The sequence below is a fragment of the Perissodus microlepis genome, chromosome 19 (assembly GCF_051167445.1).
Source record: "Perissodus microlepis isolate ML-2025 ecotype Zambia chromosome 19, ASM5116744v1, whole genome shotgun sequence".
NCBI classification, from domain to species: domain Eukaryota; kingdom Metazoa; phylum Chordata; class Actinopteri; order Cichliformes; family Cichlidae; genus Perissodus; species Perissodus microlepis.
Window position 1 is genome coordinate 16,695,883 of NC_140479.1, and position 20,194 is coordinate 16,716,076.

At 40.3% G+C, this 20,194-nt stretch overlaps 1 protein-coding gene across 2 annotated transcripts in view; it reads left to right on the forward strand.

Annotated features, from left to right (window-relative positions):
• The first annotated feature begins 788 nt into the window (after window positions 1–788).
• The window catches only part of frmd6 (FERM domain containing 6), a 30,501-nt gene continuing 11,095 nt past the window's right edge, over window positions 789–20,194 (forward strand). Inside the window, exons 1-4 of one of the 2 annotated variants that reach the window (XM_084914604.1) lie at window positions 789–879; window positions 15,711–15,986; window positions 17,406–17,496; window positions 19,226–19,305. In XM_084914604.1, the coding sequence (XP_084770730.1) occupies window positions 15,888–15,986; window positions 17,406–17,496; window positions 19,226–19,305 (270 nt within the window). In that variant the 5' untranslated portion in view covers window positions 789–879; window positions 15,711–15,887. Of the gene's footprint in view, window positions 880–2,071; window positions 2,430–15,710; window positions 15,987–17,405; window positions 17,497–19,225; window positions 19,306–20,194 lie in introns of those variants that run through there. The other variant, XM_084914603.1, reaches the window with a different exon arrangement.

Below are 20,194 nucleotides of genomic sequence, written 5' to 3' on the forward strand. Positions count from 1 at the left end.
CAGAAGAATAGCTTTGCAGAGCACAGACTTACAGTGCATGCTGCAGAACTACTTTAGGTCCCCAGGGCACATTTCACAAAATGTGCAGCATACAAGTTGCAACTTGTAACTTGTGACATGTCATTGTTTACTCTCGGGGTAATTTTGACACTATTATCTTATAAAAAGAACCATGCTGCTCTCCACAAGTATAAGATGGAAGTTAAATAAAGTGATCCCAGGTGTATTGTTTTTTTCTACATGACTCTCTGGTCCAAAATATTTTAAGAAAGTAAAAGCAATAAGAGCAGAGGATGGTATAACATATTAATGTCCTTAAGAAATAAAATTCATGCAGTCCAGTAATGACTGCATGCTCAAGTCATTTAGTTTTAGCTATCTAGACGGTGAAACCAGTCTGTGCATGCTCATCCGTAAGCTCTTTTGGAAAGTATGGAACATTTATAAGCTGATGATCCAGAGCATTCTTGCAGGGGTTATTTTTGTGTCCCTTCTTGTGCACCAAATAAATTCCAAATCACCACTGCAGATTATCACTCCACAGGAGAATATTATAATGTCTTTCTTTTTACCTTGCTTTGAGTATACAGAGTGGCTACGTGCGTCATATTAAGCCAAAGGAAGAGCTGATGGCAAGGACTCTCCACTGAGACTAAAGTCTGGTGGGGGAGCTGTTCATCTTCCCCTGGGGAGATAGAAAAGCAGAAAGAGTTATGTCAATTAGCCAGATACTGCCTCAACAAAAAGCTCCCCCTCCTTTGCACCGCCAGTCTGGCCAGACCCAGCTAATCAAATCAAGACAGGGAGACAAAGGCTGGAAGCACTCTGCGGTTTAAGAAGGAGGCAGACGGGGTGGAAATAAGCTGTGGAATATGTCAGGTATGTCACATTTGGAGTGGCATTTGATCCAGTGGTTTTGCATTTAGTGAGAAAATGGGAGAGGGCTGCGCAAAGTACTTGCACAACAAGAATTAATGATGTTGCAGAGGTGTCACCACCAACTTCTGAACTTATCTTCAAACACGACAGTAACCTGATCAGTGTTTCATCCTGGATTTGGGATTTGTGGCTTTTCCTCCTTTTCTTTTTTGAAGATAATGGCCTGTGGGTCGCTTTGTTGTTCACAGGTCCCTTTCTGATGTCACTTCAAAGCTAAGCTCTGCGCAGTCTGGACTAGATGGGGGTTTTAGCCTGGCTTGACCAGGCACACTTCCAAGCCCCTTTTCATGTTTGACACTCGTCTTTTTTCTCCCCTGACAAGCAATTGCAGCAGAGTGGGAGCCCCCCACACTAATTACAGGTCAGCATGTCACCTAAAAGGGGCTCTCCCTAATTTTTTGTTGTCTTTTAAGCAACCACTGCCTGACATCACAAAGGTGGAGCTGGGTTCCCCAAGCACACCCTTTGGCGAGGATGCAGTACACAAGTAACTGGAATGAATAAACATGAATATGAAGCATATGTACAGTTATTAAGTTATTACAATCATTTTTAGGGCTGGCTAACCTTTACTCTCATTACATCCTTTTTGCCCAGGTTTAAAAATCAGTAAAGTTAGCGTATATTATTCTTTATTTATTCTAAGCAATTTATGCTGTGCAATTTGTTTTCTTAACTGATAAAACTGACTTGCTATGTGCTAACATCCACATTTCCAGTTCAAAATTAAGTTCGTTGAGCTCAAAGTCACCTTATGATAATTTTATGACCTATAATATCACATGATTAGGTGTTTTATAAAATGGGTTTTTGTATCCTTCCTTTATCCGTGTGGAAAATGCTGCCCGTTACTGCATGTTCAATAACAGTGCAAGAGGAGAAGAAGACCAAAACAGCTGGTGATCCTGAAATAAAACAAAGTGCCCTACATCTCAAACTTTTTGAGCTAGGCTTTTAATACATACGAACGACGCGGTTACTATTTTATCGCGATCTCCCTGCTGCGACTTCCAAATTTAATGCGGCAGAGTTGAGTCTTACACAGTTGGGAGGAATGGAATGAGAGGCGGCCGTGGAAGATACCAAATCAGACCTCTATTAGGGGGGATGCACTACAAGCTCCACGGCAATTCTCGATATTAACAGGCATAAACTGTCCCCGGGCACATTACTGAGTATACTTTTGGGATATTGACATATGTTGCCAATAGTCGTTTGACTTTATTTTGTTGGGTCATGTAAAAAGAAAATCCACATCTGCATCCCGGTTCCCTCCTCTCACTCGTCCCTTCACCGCACATGTATTCCTATGTGAAGCTCCAGCGCGGACAGTGTGGCTCCAGCCGAAGGCGGCCGAACGACTACTCTTCCCAAAAACTTACTGAAGTCTTTCTAAACTGTGGATTTCTTTTTCTTTTTTTCTTTTCGGAAAAAAAAACTCCTTTTGGATTAACTACTTCAAAGGGGAATAACTTGTTTTGTCATTAAAGGTGAGTTTTACATCGCCGGCCAAATGCTTTGAATACCTTTAGCCGTTTTTATGACTTAACGCGGGGGGATTACTAACGGTTAGGACTTTAGCTAGCGGGGCTGTGGCGTCTTTTCTCCGGGTCAAGATGTTCAAATTCGTTGCCGCAAAGTCTGGGCAGATTAGTTGCGTTGCTTCATCAACTGGGATGCTGCCAGGATATTTGACTGGGAATGTTGCCCTGAAATATGAGTATCGTGGACTTAGTCGCTGCTATTTACCTTTACTTACACGACGTGAAGACAGCTTGTTCAGGGTACATGACGAGTTATTTTATTTGCACGTCTTCACCCATCTTCTGTCATCATTACCAGAAACCTGGTCCCATCATTAAGAAGCGGATATCTCGTTTTGGGGGTTATGTTTTTATCCAGTCCAGTTTAACAGTAAAACGACTAACATCCAGGATTTGTTATTGTTGTGTAAATACCGCACACGTGTGGCTGTGGGGACGTAAATGGCAAAAAGTATGCGTGTCCCATTGCAGTCCTATCCCGGTTGTTTGTTGCTTCAAATCCCCCTTTTGTTTTCTTTTAAGCAAATTGCAAAGTTGTTGTCTTAGCGCACAGGAATGCCAGCAATTTCCCCCCTCTGTTTAATATTAGACCAAAGGGCAATCAAGACACAAAGGAGAATGGGAATCTATGGATTCTGTTTATAGAAAGGTGTTGCTTATTTAAAGCTAAAAATGTTGCATGGGTCCTTGGTTTATTGTCCATCTTCTGATTTAAATGACCTCATTTCAGAAGAAGCCAAAGCAGAAATGAAGCTTTCTCAGCTGGACTGATGTTAGCTAATTTTTCATTCGTGTTCTTTGCCAAGCTCTAATAGGGACATTAATGCAATGTAATAAACATTCTTGCACAATGCATAAACATTGCACAGTGATGATTACTGCACTTGTCACGCTGGCTGCCTCTGAAGACACCAGCATAGTCAGGCAAGGGGGATCCCCCTGATAACGTTAGGAAATCTCTCCACTACATATGGCAGCTTATTCAGATACTTTGCTTGGACCATTCCCCAAATACAACCTGCTATCCAGGTCTCTGGTCCAGCTGTAAGGGAGAACGGAAGAAAAACAAGCCATGTTTTTGATATGGTGACACTATCTTGGCTCAGTGGTGTATAGTATATATAGAGCAAAGTGAATGGGAGAGGGGGATAGTGCAGGTGCTGTCTACACGGGAAGAGCAGTGCTGGTGTTAGAAACAAAAAGGAAATGACTGAACAAAGGTGGTTGGTTGGTGTGTGTGCGTGTGGGTGACTCATTCATGCAAGTCTGTAGGAATGTGTGACGGGATGGTCCATAATTTCACAAGGCAATCCCCCCTCTCTAACTGCACTAAAACTTTGTGAGTGTAATGTTTTCTGTTATCTTTTTTGAGCTCCTTCTAAAACTTTTACCCTTAGCTTTACCTTTCTGTTAAAAAACCATAAACAGCACTTGACATTACTTCACTGAACGTTTTACTGATTGTTTTTCTGAAGCTTTCAATGATCTCTGCAGTTTTACACTAAGCATCAGAAGCTCAACTGAATCCTTAGCCTTGGGGCTGGCTGTCTTTGATACTAAATCTCTGCAGTGAGTACAAAATGCCTACATATAGTAACAAAGCTGAAGAGGAAAACTCCTGTGGTGTTCTTTGTAGGTAACTGAAGATAACCCGTTACCTGTATTTTACATAACTCTCAACTTGCAATGCAAATTCTCCTGAAGAAGCATGACATAATGCAATGTGGAGATTATCATACCATTTAGGAAGCTTGTTTTAAAAAGGCTCTTCTCTTTATCTGCCCTTGGTTTTGTTGCTAGAAGATAAGGTGAAACTGTGTTTGAGTTTCAGGACCATGTGATACACATACACAAGAAAGGGTGAAATTACTGTTATTGCCATGAAGTATGAGAAACTTTATCTCTTGCCATCTTCCATGTATTATCTGCACAGTGTCTACAGTGTGAGGGTGTATACACCCTCAAATCTATTTTTCTGTTAGTTATACAGGTGCCCTCGGCTCTCTGCTGCTATCACTTTCTACTATCTAGCCCAGATAGCTGCTCCAGGTAGCTTGTATCTCAGGGAAGGCCAGTTTTAAACTAACCTAATTACCAGAGAAGCTGTTTATGTATCTTTGTAATTCTCACAATTGACTGGTTTTATTGCCTCAAGAGTCATGAACACACTTTGGCTCTGACAGGACAAAAACAGCAAAAATGTTAAGCAAAAACATCAGGGTGGTATGCTTTTACCTCAGCTGAAAGGCTTAAGTGTGCTAAGGAGATAGAAGGGGAAAAAATGGGTCAGCTCTTCCTGCATTTGTCTTCCCATGTCCTTCTTCCTTGGATTGTGTTTTTCCTCTGCTAGCTGGGCTCTTTAGTGAAGCTCATGTCTTTTTGAGGAAGTGGACCTGAGAGATTTAACCTGCCGGCATCCCCTGAGGATATTATCGGCTTATTTCTCAATGCAGCTCTTGGTGTTTCCTGAAGGCTGGTTTGTTGGTTTTTGGTAGGACTGATTGTGAGATGAGTTACAGAGACATGGGACTACTGGTGGGTCAGTAACACCGGATAGTGAGAAACTAAAGAATACCGTTAGCAAAAAGTGTATTTATTTCTCAGCATGCTATGATGTAATTCCAGCTGTAAGTGTTGTATGGGTTTGATGATGGCTGAACACACTGGCCCAATTATCTCTACTTTGTCTTTCCGTTGAGGTCATTTTCATGCTCCAGATCCCTTCGTAGCTGGCATGCAACCAGGTGATCAGGTTAGAGCTCTTGTTTTCCTTTCTTTAAAAAAAAAAATGGTGCTCAGGAGGTCCGCACAGCTCAAGCATTTTTCCAGAGAAAAAAAACAAAACAAAAAAAAGACTTGAGTGTTGTGGTTCTCCTCTAGTGTGACAGTGTAAGGAACTGGAAGACAATCCTTGTAGTTGCACACAGGAAACAGATTAGATCACCTGTGCAAACATTTTCATGCAGTTATAATGGAGCACTTTGCTTGAAACAAAACAACCAGTTTTGGTTGGGGTTTTGTTATAATTGCAGCTCATTTTTTAACCCTCTCCTTTAAGGCTATTTGTGCTATTTCAAGCATATGTAATGGTCGGGTTGACGTCTCTGTGGTGAATTGCACTGCGATTTCTAGGTTTGTGAGGTTACTCATGCAGAGTCCAAGATTAAATGCTGGGCGGGGAGGGAAGGGAGCGACTGCTGACTCTGTCCTAACATGTCTGGCAATGCCGGCATTGTAAGATATGTGTGCGAGCTCTCAGTCCTTCCTCTGAGCCACATGGATGCCAGATGCTATGGCTGTTAAAGCAGTTTTTCCATAAAAGTAGCCGAGCTTAAGGTGTTCACTGAGAACTCCCTGAATCTTTTCTCTTGGAGCTTTCTGTTACTAATTTTTGTTGTACAGAAAGAAAGAAAAGTGGCATATTCAAACGGTGAAGGATGTGATCATTCTGAATCAATTTACAGATTACAAAAATATATTTAGTTTAAGCTAGGGGAAAAAGGCAAACACAAGGAAACCTGGACATTCTTTTAACTTTAAGCATATTAATTTCCTTTATAAGATGAAAGAGAAGGTTTTATATTGTGTGCTTTCACATGTTGCCACTTTGCAAACCTAGCCAACTCTAATCCAGTCTATTTAAATTCAAAGGACCTGAAAATATATCGCATACTGGTATTGATGCAGAATGATTTAACCTTGGCAACAACAATAGAATGATGACACAGGACTTATGAATTATAAATCCAGAGTCAGCAACGAGAGGTGATGGGTATCTTTGTGATTATTAAATTTTGTAAGCTAAAAATATAAATTAAATAGTTAATGTTATTAAATATTAACTGTTAACTGTTTTATTATATGAAATATGTTGTTTTTACTGCTGGTTTGTAGGATGCAATGTGCTACAACTTCCAAAGGTGGCAGTAATGCAACTTTTAACAGAGCTGAAGTAAAAGAAGATACTACATACCAGGTGTTGGACCAGTAAAGTGTGTGTGCGTGTGACACTTTGAAATGAGAGGCCATTGAATAAACAGGAGAAACACGCAGAGCCAAAGGCAACAAACAGCCTTCTGTGGAACTGCTTGGAAAAAATAAAACAGAAATGTGCCAACCCGTGCCAGGTTAAGCAATTACATCCTAAGTCTGACATAAATACGCACAGGCGTTTGAGAGCAGTTTGAGAAGGGGTGCGTACTCCAGCCTAAATTTTAGATGCAAAATGATTTTAAAATTAAAATCCTAAAAATATATGTATATATCACCATTGAAAATTCACCACCCCAGTGAATTCAAGTAATGGCTCCTATATACTGAAACTGCATTTTACTGGTTGAGTGGTAGTTTACCCTGAGGGCACCTATTCCTTGACTTTTCTCTGTGAATTATGTAACAGCAATACAGTGCTGTCCTGTATTCAGGTCTGACATTCAGCAATTACTGAACATGAGAATAGTCGAAGAGGACACCTAAAAATTTAGAGGTCACGTGATCATATCTTTTTTTTTTTTTTTTTATGATCCATCTACTGGCATGGAGGGACAAAATATTTTCTAGAGCTGGGGCTGGATTTGTCTGCATTGTGAATACTTGCCTCGATTTTCATCAGACATTTCATCAACCTTTAATAAATCACCAAAATTAGGTTTTGGTTCTCAGAGCTAGTTTTGCTCAGAGCCAAAAGGTTGTTTATACTCTGCAAGCTGGGTGGTAGGAGACAAGGAATTCTGACAGTCTACACACAATATCTGCTAGATGTTTTTGTGGGCAAGGGCTCAAGAGAAAATAGTGCACTGCAGCATTTCAGCCAGTGTATTGTAGGTCTGACTGGCTCACTAGCCCTAGCATCGGAAAACTGTCTGTGTGTGTCTCTCATAGACAGGTGGGTGTAGCCACCGTGATGTTTCCCATTGGTTTGTTAAGTCCTGCTTAGAGCCTTGAGCTAAGGGGTGGATAACACGTCCATCCCTGAGGAACCACATATTCGTTGGCAAATGACTTGTGGTTGACGGGTCGGTTAGCCATTGAGCGTATACCGTGTAGTTCTTCTTGCCAACTCTTGGAAGAACTAATGTTGTCAATATGAACTGAGCCCATAAACTCATCAGGAAAGTGTTTACTGAAGTCACAAAGACTTCTGTGCAACCTCAAGTGTTTTTGGAGCCATAGTAGTCACCCTCTGCTGGCTGTTTGAAAGAATGCAGGTTTACAACTTAAGAAGTTTAGACCATAAAAGGAATGGTTTCACTAGTCAAATAGGTCGCCATTAGCATAATTTTTATGCCTTTCTATCCCTCAGCCTTAAAAGGCTGATGGGGTATTGTTGTTACCCTACCAGGTGGGCAGGCAAAATGGACAACCAAATTTGTGAATGCAAAAACTCGAGGATGAAGCGACGTAGGAGTTTCAAAACGATACCATAGGTGTATCTACTAAAATTCAAGTTCACATCTCAGGTCAAGCTTTCTGAAAATCTCGTGAATGCAATAACTCAAGAAGGAAGTCATCTCATCTGAAATTGATAGCATAGATTTATCTACAAAAATTCTCAGAAGAGTGTGAATCTCAGTGATGTTGACCTCAAGGTTAGAGGTCAGAGATAATTTTTTCTGAAAGTTTTATGAATGCGATAACTCAAGAACAAGTTGACATAGGATTTTGAAATTCATACCATGGACAGTGAGTGGTACCACTGGCCACCACCAGCGTTTTCTTTTAAATTTTTTATTCTGCTTCTCATTTAGTCCATCAGCAAGTTAAACAGAAGAGATGGGAAGTCTTAGTCTGCAGGTTAATGCCATCCTATGACTAATATGATTTAGAGTTACTTGTCAGCTCAGCAACATTTCCTATTAGCTGCATAAACTGATCTTTTGGCAGGGAACTGTGAGGGAAAAAGGATCAGCTCCTACTCGAATTAAGTCATTGGAGCTATTTATAAAAGTTGTGCCCTTTAAATATTTCAGCCAGGGCACCATCTGAAGCCCATGAAACATGTCTGTATAATATAAGGATTTGTCTTGTGTTTTTGTTCCTCACACATACCCCATTGTGGAGAATTTTTTGCTCTGACTAAAGTTCAATCCCAAGAAAAGAAATGTCAAGGATAGCATATTATGACCTTATGGTGCTTCAGTTTCTTAAAATTGAGGATTTTAGTTAATATTTGTGAAGTTCTTCTGAGTTATTACAGTTTAAACGTTTGTGGTGCTTTTATATGGTTCTTTTACAAATAAATAAGTTACCTGTCAAAGGTGTCATTCGTAGATGTTTTGTTTTGTTTCACAACAATCTGAAACCCAGGGATGCTTAGTTCACTGTCATATTGGACAAAGAATAGCACCTCATTTGTATTTGTTATATTTTCTGGGAATCTCTCTTAAAAGTAGCACCAAAAAGTTTTCACAGTAACTAGAAAGTATGAAAATCTTAGTTCACTTGGCTTGCCAGTTTTTTTTTCTGGTTAGCTCCACATGAGGGATTACAGTGCACGTGTGCCACTCCAGGTTTTCGGATGCTGTCAGAGGATTGTGGCGGTGCTGCTTGTTGTGTGCATCGGGAATCAAAGGCCACCATTGTTGGAATGAGAAGCAGATGTTCGTGAGGAATTCTCCTGACTACAGCAGTTTTTTTCTTTTTTTCATGCCAAAGCTCTGAGCGCTGCCTTGTTCCAGCTCTCTCCCGCCTGCTCTCTCGTTCTTTGTTGTGTATATATATCCACTCTTCTTCTCTCCGTTTTCTTTAACTTTGACATATGCTGTACCTGAAGCTACACTTAAATCAGCACAGCACAGCCGCCTTCAGTGAGTGTGTTCTTCCTTTTCCAAGTAGAGGAAGTTTTTCTTCTTCTTGTGTTCCTGGAGCTTTGTAAGACTTGGAAGTGTCCACTCCTCTAATGTCAATGGAGGGAAAGAATGAGAAAGTAAGAGCTGCAGTCTTGACAGAAGGCCTTGCTCTGTATCTCAGTGTGGGATTCGGTGTCATGCCTGGTCCTGCCACGTTGACAGGATCCCTGTTTTAGACTTAAAGGCAGGAGGAAGCGCAGTTGGCCGCTTTGTGTGCGGGTGTTGGCTTAGTTGGACTTGAGCATTGCATCACACTTTGCAATCCAGTAGAAGGGGATTGAAAGCAGCATCCGATTTATTATCCAGCACTCTCTTTCCAGTAGGCCCCTTCTCACACACACACACACGCACACACACACACACACACACACACTTATCCATTAATGTGACACCATCTGAATGGTTTATGTCTAATGCAGCACCCTGATCACATTTCCATAAAACTTAGCATGGCGCTCTTACAAGATGTGATGTATCCCCTTGAACACACCACAGGGCTTAATCTACCTCAGCTTAGATTCAGTAAGTACTGTGCATGTATGGAGAAAAAAATAGCTGTCTTCATGACTGTTGTGTGGTTATATTTGATTAAAGCCTTGAGGAACAATTTAGCAAATTGATAAATCCAGTAAATTTATGTATTGCATATATGAAAAGGACCAGTGCGTTGTCATGGTGGACAAGTCTGCAGTTATGTGTCACATGTACACCAGACATGACACAATAGCCCCGAACCCATCAGTAATGGCAAAAGGCAGTCATGTCTGCATTACCGCTGTCTTTGATATTAGAGGCATTTGCTTTCACCATTCAAAAATGTAAAAGTGTAATGAATGGGTAGTATGAAAGATGTGACATTTGTTTTTTTTCCTCCCCCTGCTTTCCATCATCACTCACTGCACAACATGTCATATGGAGCCACCCTGAGGAGCTGCTTGATTTTTGCACCTTAACCAAAACATTTAAATACAAGACAGAGCTATGCTGAGTGCAGCTGCCATGTGGATACTGCAAGACCTGTGGTTGGTCAACCAGTGAAGCTTGTTCTGTTACTAACTTTTCAATATCACTGATAATTAATATGTAATTCCACTGCAAACCTTCTGGTCTCAGCAGCTGTTTATTTTCTGTGGCACAAACTGAATGATTATGTGCCATTTGACTTATTACTTTAAACTTCCCACTAGGGGTGGGCGATATAAACGATATACGATAGAAACTATATAAATTTGGCCAACGATAGAGATTTTGACTATACCGCTCTACCGCGATAGTGCATGATGATGATGTCATCAAGCTGCGCCTGTTTTGGTCGAAAGCATCGCAGCGACTACAACCATTATCATCTGCAAATTATGCCAGGCGACAGTCATAGCAAAGAGATGAAGCACTTTTGAAATATAACAAAGTAATACTCTGACAATCCATGGTCTGAAGTAATCAGTAACTAATTACTGATTACTTCCCCAAAAAAGTAATCCCGTTACTTTACTGATTACTTATTTTCAAAAGTAATTAATTACTTAGTTACTTTTTAAAAACCCGATTTACAACCTGAATAGGTGATAAAACGATAGATCTTTCAGCCCAATTCTACTTTTTCTGCATAATCCATCATACAAAATGTAATCAAATGGAAAAGTCTCTTTTTTTTTTTAAACTTGTTTTATCAGTTTTAATCTTTTAACTTTATGCATCAAGGAAAAATTAAATTATATGCACCATTCTCTGACTGGAAGAAATTTGTTTAACATTTAAACCCATTTTCTGCACATTCCAGCACATAAAATAACATATTTTTTGTGTTTACACTCAGTCTTTCAAATAGATGCAAGTAAAACACAGCAGAAAATAAATAAAATAAGAGTGGGTATAAAAGAGTATAAAATAGGAGTGGGGTAGGCGGAGGTTTGCCCTGGTGCAGGTGTGCCGCAAGTCAGTTGAAGAATCCGCGAGTTTCTCTGTGAATTTCCCATTACGTCGTTGCGCACTCGGTGCTTGTTTAGGATTTTTTTTCGCTGTAAAAAGAAGTTTTCTTCCCACGCACAACAGACGCAAATGTTTTTGTCACTTTTTATGGAATGAAACTCAAAATAAGGTCAGTACTTCCACGCTTTAAACGCTGCACGCTCATACTCTCTCCTGCACTCGATATATTATCCATTGTTGATCTGCACACAGCTGTTGTCACGAATGTTGCACTGGCTTACGTCACTGTCATGAGACATTCTCGCAAAAAAAAAAAAAAAAAAAAAATCACGGTTTTAGTAACGCAGCGTTCCTACGGGAAAGTAACGGTAATCTAATTACCGTTTTTGCAATAGTAATCCCTTACTTTACTCGTTACTTGAAAAAAGTAATCAGATTACAGTAACGCTACTGCCCATCTCTGGTGCCTTATAGTGTGGAAAATACGTTATACAGAAGAAAAGAATATATCACGATATATATCGTTACCGCACGTGCTTCAAATTATACCGCGATATGGATTTTAGGCCATATCGCCCTGCCCTACTTCCCACATAACTTTGTTAAATATTTGCCGCTTACTGTATAAAGCCTTTGAGACATACAGCACAAGTGTGTTTTCATTGGCGTTTGTCTGTCTCCAGCAACATAAGGTGAAAATCAACCAGTCTTATCTCATGAAACTAAGTGGAGAAGTGAGGCACGGAGAGAGGAAGGAGTCATTCAGATTTTATGTGGATCTCAATTACTTTCTTTATTATGAAATGGAACATTGGTGTGAATGAGGGACTATGCTTTTCAAGTGTTTTTGTAGTTAAGCATGCTTCTAGTATTACAGTACTGCTATGATTGGGAGAATTCTGAAGCTAACCTGTAATGTAAATTAAAACCTCCTGTATTTTTTATGTATGTACAGATGCCTTGGCTTTATTTTCCATGCACTGCCATTCTGGCTAAGCACGGTATTGTCTGTAAACATTGTGTCTGTCCTGGGTCACTTGCATCACTCGTGCTCCAACGAGGAAACAATGATAGAGAGTAGTAATCCAGTTAGATTGGTCTCATGTCTAATTAACCCTGCTGCCTTCCCACTGCTCAGCTGCCCTGTAGTAACACCTGACATATGGTCATTGCAAGAGTCCAGGAACATACCCAGTGTGAGCGTGTGTCCTTATGAATGCTCTTACTGTAAATTTTGTCTCTAATTTTGTCTGCCTGTACACGCGTGTTTGTGTGTGTGCAGTGCAGTTGCAGGTTTAGTCAAGGTCAGCAGCAACGCAGGCAGCTGCCCCAGTCATGGCTCATCAGCTGACTTTGCTGAGTGGCTGGTTGCCTGATACACTGCACACCCAATGACCGGCTTTAATGAGAACTGATGCTATATGTCAACAGTATGTGTATTTATGAGCGCGTTACCCACAATGCCCCTTGTCTATGCAGAAACAAAGCAGTGTTATATGTCGACAGCAGGCGTACGAATGGTCGGTGACTTTGCTGCAGAAGTGCAGTCCTACAGTTAAGGATGTTGTTTATTGGTATCAGTTCAATAATTTCAGGGTTGTTTTCAGTAGTGCTTGCTTTGTTAAAGCTGGAATTTACAGATTTAAGACTGATTTTTTTCCCACTTAGTCTTAGTTTTTATAAGTGGTACTAAAATGCTGTATGGGGAGCTTATACTGCAGTGTTTATGGCATGCAGGTACTGCTTACTGAATCTTTAAGCTGAACCCCCTGTCAGTGAATCTTGTATTATTTAACTGCATCCTTTTAAATGCTAATAGTTTCTCACATGGTAATGTGATCCTCTCTGTTACCCATCCTGCCTGTTTTTAATGACAACATGCCTTCAAGGTGAGTGACTTTAAACAGGAAGAAGTGATAATCTTTACTGATTGTTCTCAAACTTTCTTTGGTCTGATCTGAGACTTTTCATACCCTCTGAAGGTCTCACACATCCTTAGGTGTAATTCAAGCTGTGAGCTACTAGCTGCTCACAGGACAGCTGTTAAAGCTGTTATGCTGTGCCTATTGTGTGAGAGACTGCTATTTATAGTACTTAGTAAGAAACTAGGGAACACACTGCTGTTCAAAAGGAGTATCGGAACTGTTTTCATATGACCTGACTTCAGGTTCATACACAGAATAAAGTTACAGTTGGCCTTTCGTATGAAAATACTGCTGAAAATTAAAATGAGAGGGTTCAGGAATATTTTTAGTGTTTTTATTTCCTGTTCAGCATCTTCAGACTTTAATTCTAGGAAACTGAGTAAGAAGGCATGGAGCAGACACTGCCACAGTCTGACTCTTGCACTTGGATTCCAGCAGATGGTGAAAAATTCAAGAAAGTCAGACAGCCAAAAGCTTTTAACAGAACTGAATGAGTTGACAAAAGTAATGCCAGGAGGGAAATGTGGAGCTGGTTGGCTCACAGTCAGACACCCAGTCAGCATCCAGTGCCCTGTGTAGATTTTTATAGACAGCTGTTCAAGCTGCAGTTTGTTACATTTGTCAAAGATGAGAATAGCCGCTAGATTGAGTTGTTTTTTTAAAAGAAAGATGGTGACATAAACTGAAATTGGATAGGAGCGCGAGTGGCTTAGTCAGTATCTCCTTAACCCAGCATTACATGTCATCAGTTCCTCTCCAGACCCACCTCCACAGCTTCCTCCGGAGTCATTTATAGTCTTCTGAAATGGTGTCACATAGAGCAGGGCGATATGGCCAAAAATATTTATCACGATATATATTTGAAAATTTGCGATAACGATATAACTGACGATATAATTGATGCGAGACAAAATACAACTCCACAACATTACTAGCGCAAAAAGACAACCTTCCATTTATTTTCACTTAAACAAGAAGCTGGTTTTTATGTACATTAAAGCTTTATAAAAATGTAACAGTGCAAATGCAAATTCCTTGCTTAAAGTTTAACCAAAAGGCATTTCCAGTAGAAATGGGCTGACATATCCTGAGCATAACCATGTATAATATCCACTGAAGTTAAAAAGAGGTGCTTTGCAACATTAAACTGCAGTGTGCAGTACGTATTTTTCGGACCATAAGGTGCACGGGATTATAAGGCACATTAAGCAAAACAAAGCAGTCAGATAAATCAAACTTTATTAAACTCATTCTTCTTGCTTCCTCCACTTCTGTACCATTGATTCATTAATGTTGAATTCTCTGGCAGCTGCTCTATTCCCATGTTGTTGCAGTATATTAATGACTAACCTTGTATTGTGGATGGATTATCTCAGTTGTTCTCCTGACTGAAGTTTGGTCCGTTTACAGCATCCTGCCATGCGATTGCATTTGTCTCTAACTATCAGGAACCTTAACGTTAACTTTTATAAGTGGAAAAGTGTTAGTGTTCGTCCTCCAGCTTCACTGTTTATGTTATGCTAACATAGCTGTGTTGCTAGCGATCAGGTAGCACATCATTATATACCAGCTAGCCCAACTTCAGTAACCCTACAAACGTCACTGCTGTTTAGTTTCCTGTCTTCATTTATGTTGGACGTGATAGCAGAGCTGTACGTTTGAATTTTTTCAGAAATCTCAGTCAGAACATGCAATATCATGCTTAGGTAACTAGCGAAACTAGCGAGCTAACTTCCGCTAGCTTCCTGCTAACTTCTAACTCCGTTAAATGTAATAAATTTTGTTTTCATGGATGCCTGGAAGTTAAACTTCATAGTTACACCTGGTAAAGCAGCAATGCTGATCGTTTTATTAAAGATGAAAGAAATGAGACAGTTTTTAACTCTCAGTGATGCTGCAGTGTTCGTTTGACCTGAAAAATACAGAGTTTAGGACCCAGATTACTCCCAGATTTAAGAGCATCTTAGTCCGACAAATACGACAATAACGACGGCTGCTTGCATGTTCTGCAAAAAAATGTGCTTTGTCGTGTATCTGACGGACAAACACCAAATCAGTTCCACATCACTGAAGTTGCACCATTTTTACAAACCAATTCTGGTTCATCTGTTTCACTCAACAATCGGCCATGTGCGTATGAAAACAAAGGCACTGCGCATGCGCGTTTTACTCATGTTCTATCGCGATATTTCATTTTCCTATCGTTGCCTAACATTATACCGGTATTACCGTGAACGGTATAATATGGCCCAGCCCTAGTGTCACATATACATGGAAATGAACAGGAGTGCTTCCCCTCCTTATTTGTCTTATATTTCTCATTCCTGTCAGACTTCATTAGTACAGTTTTGCTCTTTTTAAATAATAATTTAGATCTTCAAACAAATTCAGATTTTTTTTTTTTTTTTAAATGTCAGCCATGCCTCCTCCGCACATTGCAGAGCACGTCTTTATAGTTCATACATTTGCATAAATCAGACTGTACTAACATCAAGTGCTTTGTTCTCTATCATGTGTCTTCACAGTGGCTGACTGCAGCTCGGGTCCCCATGCCCTGTCTTGTGAGCACTGCTTGGCCCGCTGAGCCCATAGGTGCGTCTATACCGGGCTACAGCTGAAGCAGGTCTGGTCGGTGGTGGAGGTGGGTCCTCGGAGGGCCTGATAGCAGGCGAAGAGGCCTGTCCCGTTTCAGCCACACGAAGATGAACAAACTGAACTTCCACAACAACAAAACCATGCAGGACCGCCGCTGTGTCTGTGTCTTTTTGCCCAATGATGACACACTGAATGTCATAGTTAATGTGAGTAGATGCATAAAAACTTTTTAAGGTAAAGAAATACTTATGAGTGAAATAATGTAGTGTACTTCAAATGCTTTAATTGACAAACCGGCAGCTTTATTTTCTAGATTAGATTTAGAAACATAAACAAAGATGATGCACATCTTTTATATACAGTCTGTGGGCGAGACTGTAGAAAGAAAGTCAATGACCAAGCTGCTCGGCTTTGTCTGAAGGTTCAACTATTTAGCGCTTTACCTCTCAGAGTACTATAGGTCATTGATTGTGCCAGGTGTTTTTTAGGTGAGCTACCTTTTGTTTTCTTATCTCGGAAAACAGGTGTCTGTTTTGTAGGTTCCTGATTGAAAGCTGCCTGGTTCGTTTTTCAGAGGTAGACATAACAGCATCTAAATGAAAAGCTTTAAAGCCCTTCAGGAGCAGGCATGAAGTCAAAATCATCTCTACTGTTACACATCATGTTGAGTTTACAATAAGTTTTAAAGAGCTGTTTGCTGATTGAGTTATACATTTACACTTAATGAGGAGCTATCAGCCAAGCAGCTGATTGATCTCAGTGCTTTCCATGCTATCTAAGCAAGGAAAAACAAGGTAGTTCTCTCCAAAAACAATAACTGTTACAGGATCTTTTTTTTTTTTCTTCAAAGAAATGTCTCTGGCCTGGTCAGTAGGTCTTTCCGCGATCCAATGTGTTCTTTTGCAGACTGGATAATAATAAATAATAATGGATTGCATTTATATAGCGCTTTTCTAGACACTCAAAGTGTTTTACAATTCCACTATCCATTCACTCTCACATTCACACACTGGTGGAGGCAAACCACAGTTGTAGCCACAGCTGCCGTGGGGCAGACTGACAGAAGTGAGGCTGCCATATCGCGCCATCGGCCCCTCTGGCCAACACCAGATAGCTAGATAGATAGCTCTGTTTACGTTCTTATTTCACCACTGGTGAAGCTGCCTTATGAAAATGACAATAAATCAAGTTATACAAGCTCGGAGAGCATGTTCAGTCTGCTTGGTAGTACAGGCTTAGTAAAAACCAGTTGGTGCTACTGGCCACTGGCTTAAGGTTGGGATTAGGTTTAACTGTAAGTGTCAAAGTAAATAAGGTTTTTGAACTATACCTAAAAGCACACAGGCTGAGAAGTTTTGATTTCATTGCAAATTCTAGTCAATATTTCAGAAAGTTCACGAATCTCTTCAATCTACAATCACCCATCTGCTTATAGTTTCCTGTGTTTGGTGGCTAACACCATGGTACCACAACATGTTTAAGCTTGCACAAGATGTCATAGGATGATAAACATGCATGCAGAGTGCTGCTCATGCATGCCCCAGGTCTTTGTAGTGGTTCATAACAGTGCAGAATAAATACAACATTGCCGATCACTAATAATTGTCTTGACATCTCCTCCCCAGGTGAAGAGTTTGTGCCAGGAACTGTTGGTCCAGGTGTGTGACCTCCTCAGGCTGAAGGACTGTCATCTGTTTGGGCTCAGTGTTATTCAGAGTAAGACTACTTTTCATTTAGGGGTATACACAATATATATATATATATATATATATATATATATTCTGTTTTGTTGTGTGCAGCTCAAAGTTGATCTCATCAGTCAGAATGATTATTCTTAGGGTCTTTATACAAATAGTACTTTTGTTCATGAAGTATGCTTGTCATCAGGAGCCACATAAAACCAGTGTAACCAGACAGATACTTTCCTTAGTACTAAAAGTAGCATCTCTCACATATCTGTCATGGCGGTTGCCCAGGAACCAAGGCCTCCTCATCCTGACTGCCTCCCATTGTGTGGCAAAGTTTAAGTTGTTTTTACAGTGATGGGGCTCAGCGAGGGTCGTCCTATTGGAATGAGTCACTGTGTCTGTTTTATGGTGTGGCAGACAGCAGATGACAGTTGTAGGCAGCTGCATAGGGAAAGTAAATTGCAAAAGGCGGTGTTTTCAGACAGCTGCCCGCCAGATGAGCCAATGGCGGCACAGCAGGTCAGTTGAGCCGGAGCCAAAGGGTCTGATTGTAGGACATTCCTGAAGTGCTTGTCTGAACAGCGTGAAATGCCCAAGGCAAACAGAGGCCACCCACTCCCTGTGTGTCACCCACTGTCCCCCTGACAAGACGATCTTCACCAGACTCAGTTTTAGATAATATCTGTGGTTTAAAATAATAAAATTTGTGAATGTTTTCAGCAATAGGGAAAATATTTCTGTGGTTCTAGCGTCTGAAATGTTAGGAGTTGCTAATTTTGAGTTTTCAGAAAATATTTAGGCCATCCAGATATTTTTACTGTATGTTTGTAATTGTGCCAAACTGTAATTTAAGTATTCACACGGTGTGCCAGAAATGGCATCCTTCTCTATTTATATTGCCGTTATAGGCCACAAAATTATGTTTTACAGGTCAGTTCACACACATATATATTAAAAAAAAAAAACAGTTTCCCACTAACCCCTGGTTCATTTCCACTTCCACTAATGTGCAACCACAAAAATACATCTGCAGATTATCCTTGGTAATAGGAATATTGTTTCTGGAAACAGATATTGCCTTTGGGTATATTGGATATATTTTTTGGATTCTTCAAGTGCCACAAACCAAACATAAATTGGCTCAATAGCAAGAGAATGGCGGCAGAAATCTTAGCTGTGGAGATCTCAAATTGTCACCAAGTAAAACCAGCATTTTCTTGGAAACTGTTTGAAATCTAACAGTGTGGAAACAAAGAATTTTAATGGATCTTTGTATTCTGGTAATTATAATAATGTGCTGCTGCTTAATGTGCTGACTTTATAAGTGCAAGTCATGTAAATGAACACTCAAGTTCCAGGTATAGTTATAATGTTGATAAAAATAGGTGCTGGCATTCTGTCATAGAGGCTCTGCTCCTGCTCTTTATGTGGCTTTTAGCTTTTCAGCTGGTTTTAATTGTACAGAAGCCCAGAGTTGTCAGATCAGCAGGCTGCAGCTTATGAAGGGTGTCACTTTAGGAAAAGATTAAGACATGACAGCGTGATTTAAAGAGAATGAGAGGGAGGCTCAGAGTACAAAGGGAAGCTCAGAAGCTGTCTAATGTGACTGCTCTGAGGCAGTCTTTGAACTGGGCTCATTCAGTGGTGATTTTTCTGAGCAACACACACAAAGGCATATATGTATGTATCCAGGTGTGCACACACCGATGACACAGACAGTGAGTTCCTGGGCTAAAGCTATTTCTCTACCATTGCAGATAATGAGCACATCTATATGGAGCTGGATCAGAAATTGTCCAAGTACTGTCCCAAAGAATGGAAGAGAGAAGCAAGCAAGGTAAGAAAAGTTTTGCTGGGCTCCCAAATTTCAGTAGAAATTGGAAGAAGACAGTAAGATGTAAATCAAAACCAAGGATTTACCAAGAGTCTTCTACCTGGACTTACATGATTTATACAATTAAAATTCCTTGTCAGATGGGTATAATTTACCATCTACTTGCTTACCTTCTAAAAACCACTAAAAACCGTGTTTGCATACAGTTCTGCTCAAAGCCCTGACCTTTTTTGGATCCAGAGGAGCTATATGCCTAACATACAAGTTCAAATCTGTAGGTATGGACATTAGATTGACTTTATCTTGTAATTGTCTGACCAAGCCTGTGAATAGAGAGGTTAACAGGGTAGATGCTGGAAAATTCACAGGTGGGGAAATCCTTAACCAAAATCAAATGGATTATTTTCAGTAGATACAGAGCATCTGATGCAAAGAGTTTCCTTTTATCTCCTCCATATGTGAAAGAGCAACTCTGCACGGTATCAGGATTATATCCCAATTCCCCATACATTGTCTAGAGCTCATGTGTAAAATTGGCTCACCAAAGTCCTTCTCTGGATTTAGACAGTATTAATGTCTTTGCCCTGTTCATTGCAGAGTAACTGTGATGTTAAGTTCAGGGCTCTGTTGGGATCAGTCTGCTGTAAGGCTCCTTGTTCGAGGCTGAAGATAGAGGAGTTCTTTATCAGTCTACTGGCTTTTTTTTTGACAGTTGTCATATTGCAGAATGAATTTGGATCACATGCCTGTCGGTGGTATTGCTCTAAACATATAAAGTGCTTAAAACATTTGCACAGTACTGCATGCACCTGGAGATTTGTGCAGAATCTCTGGCTGTAACACCAGATGCAGCTGTGTGCACCGGCAATAGTGCAGGGGTCTGCAACCTTTA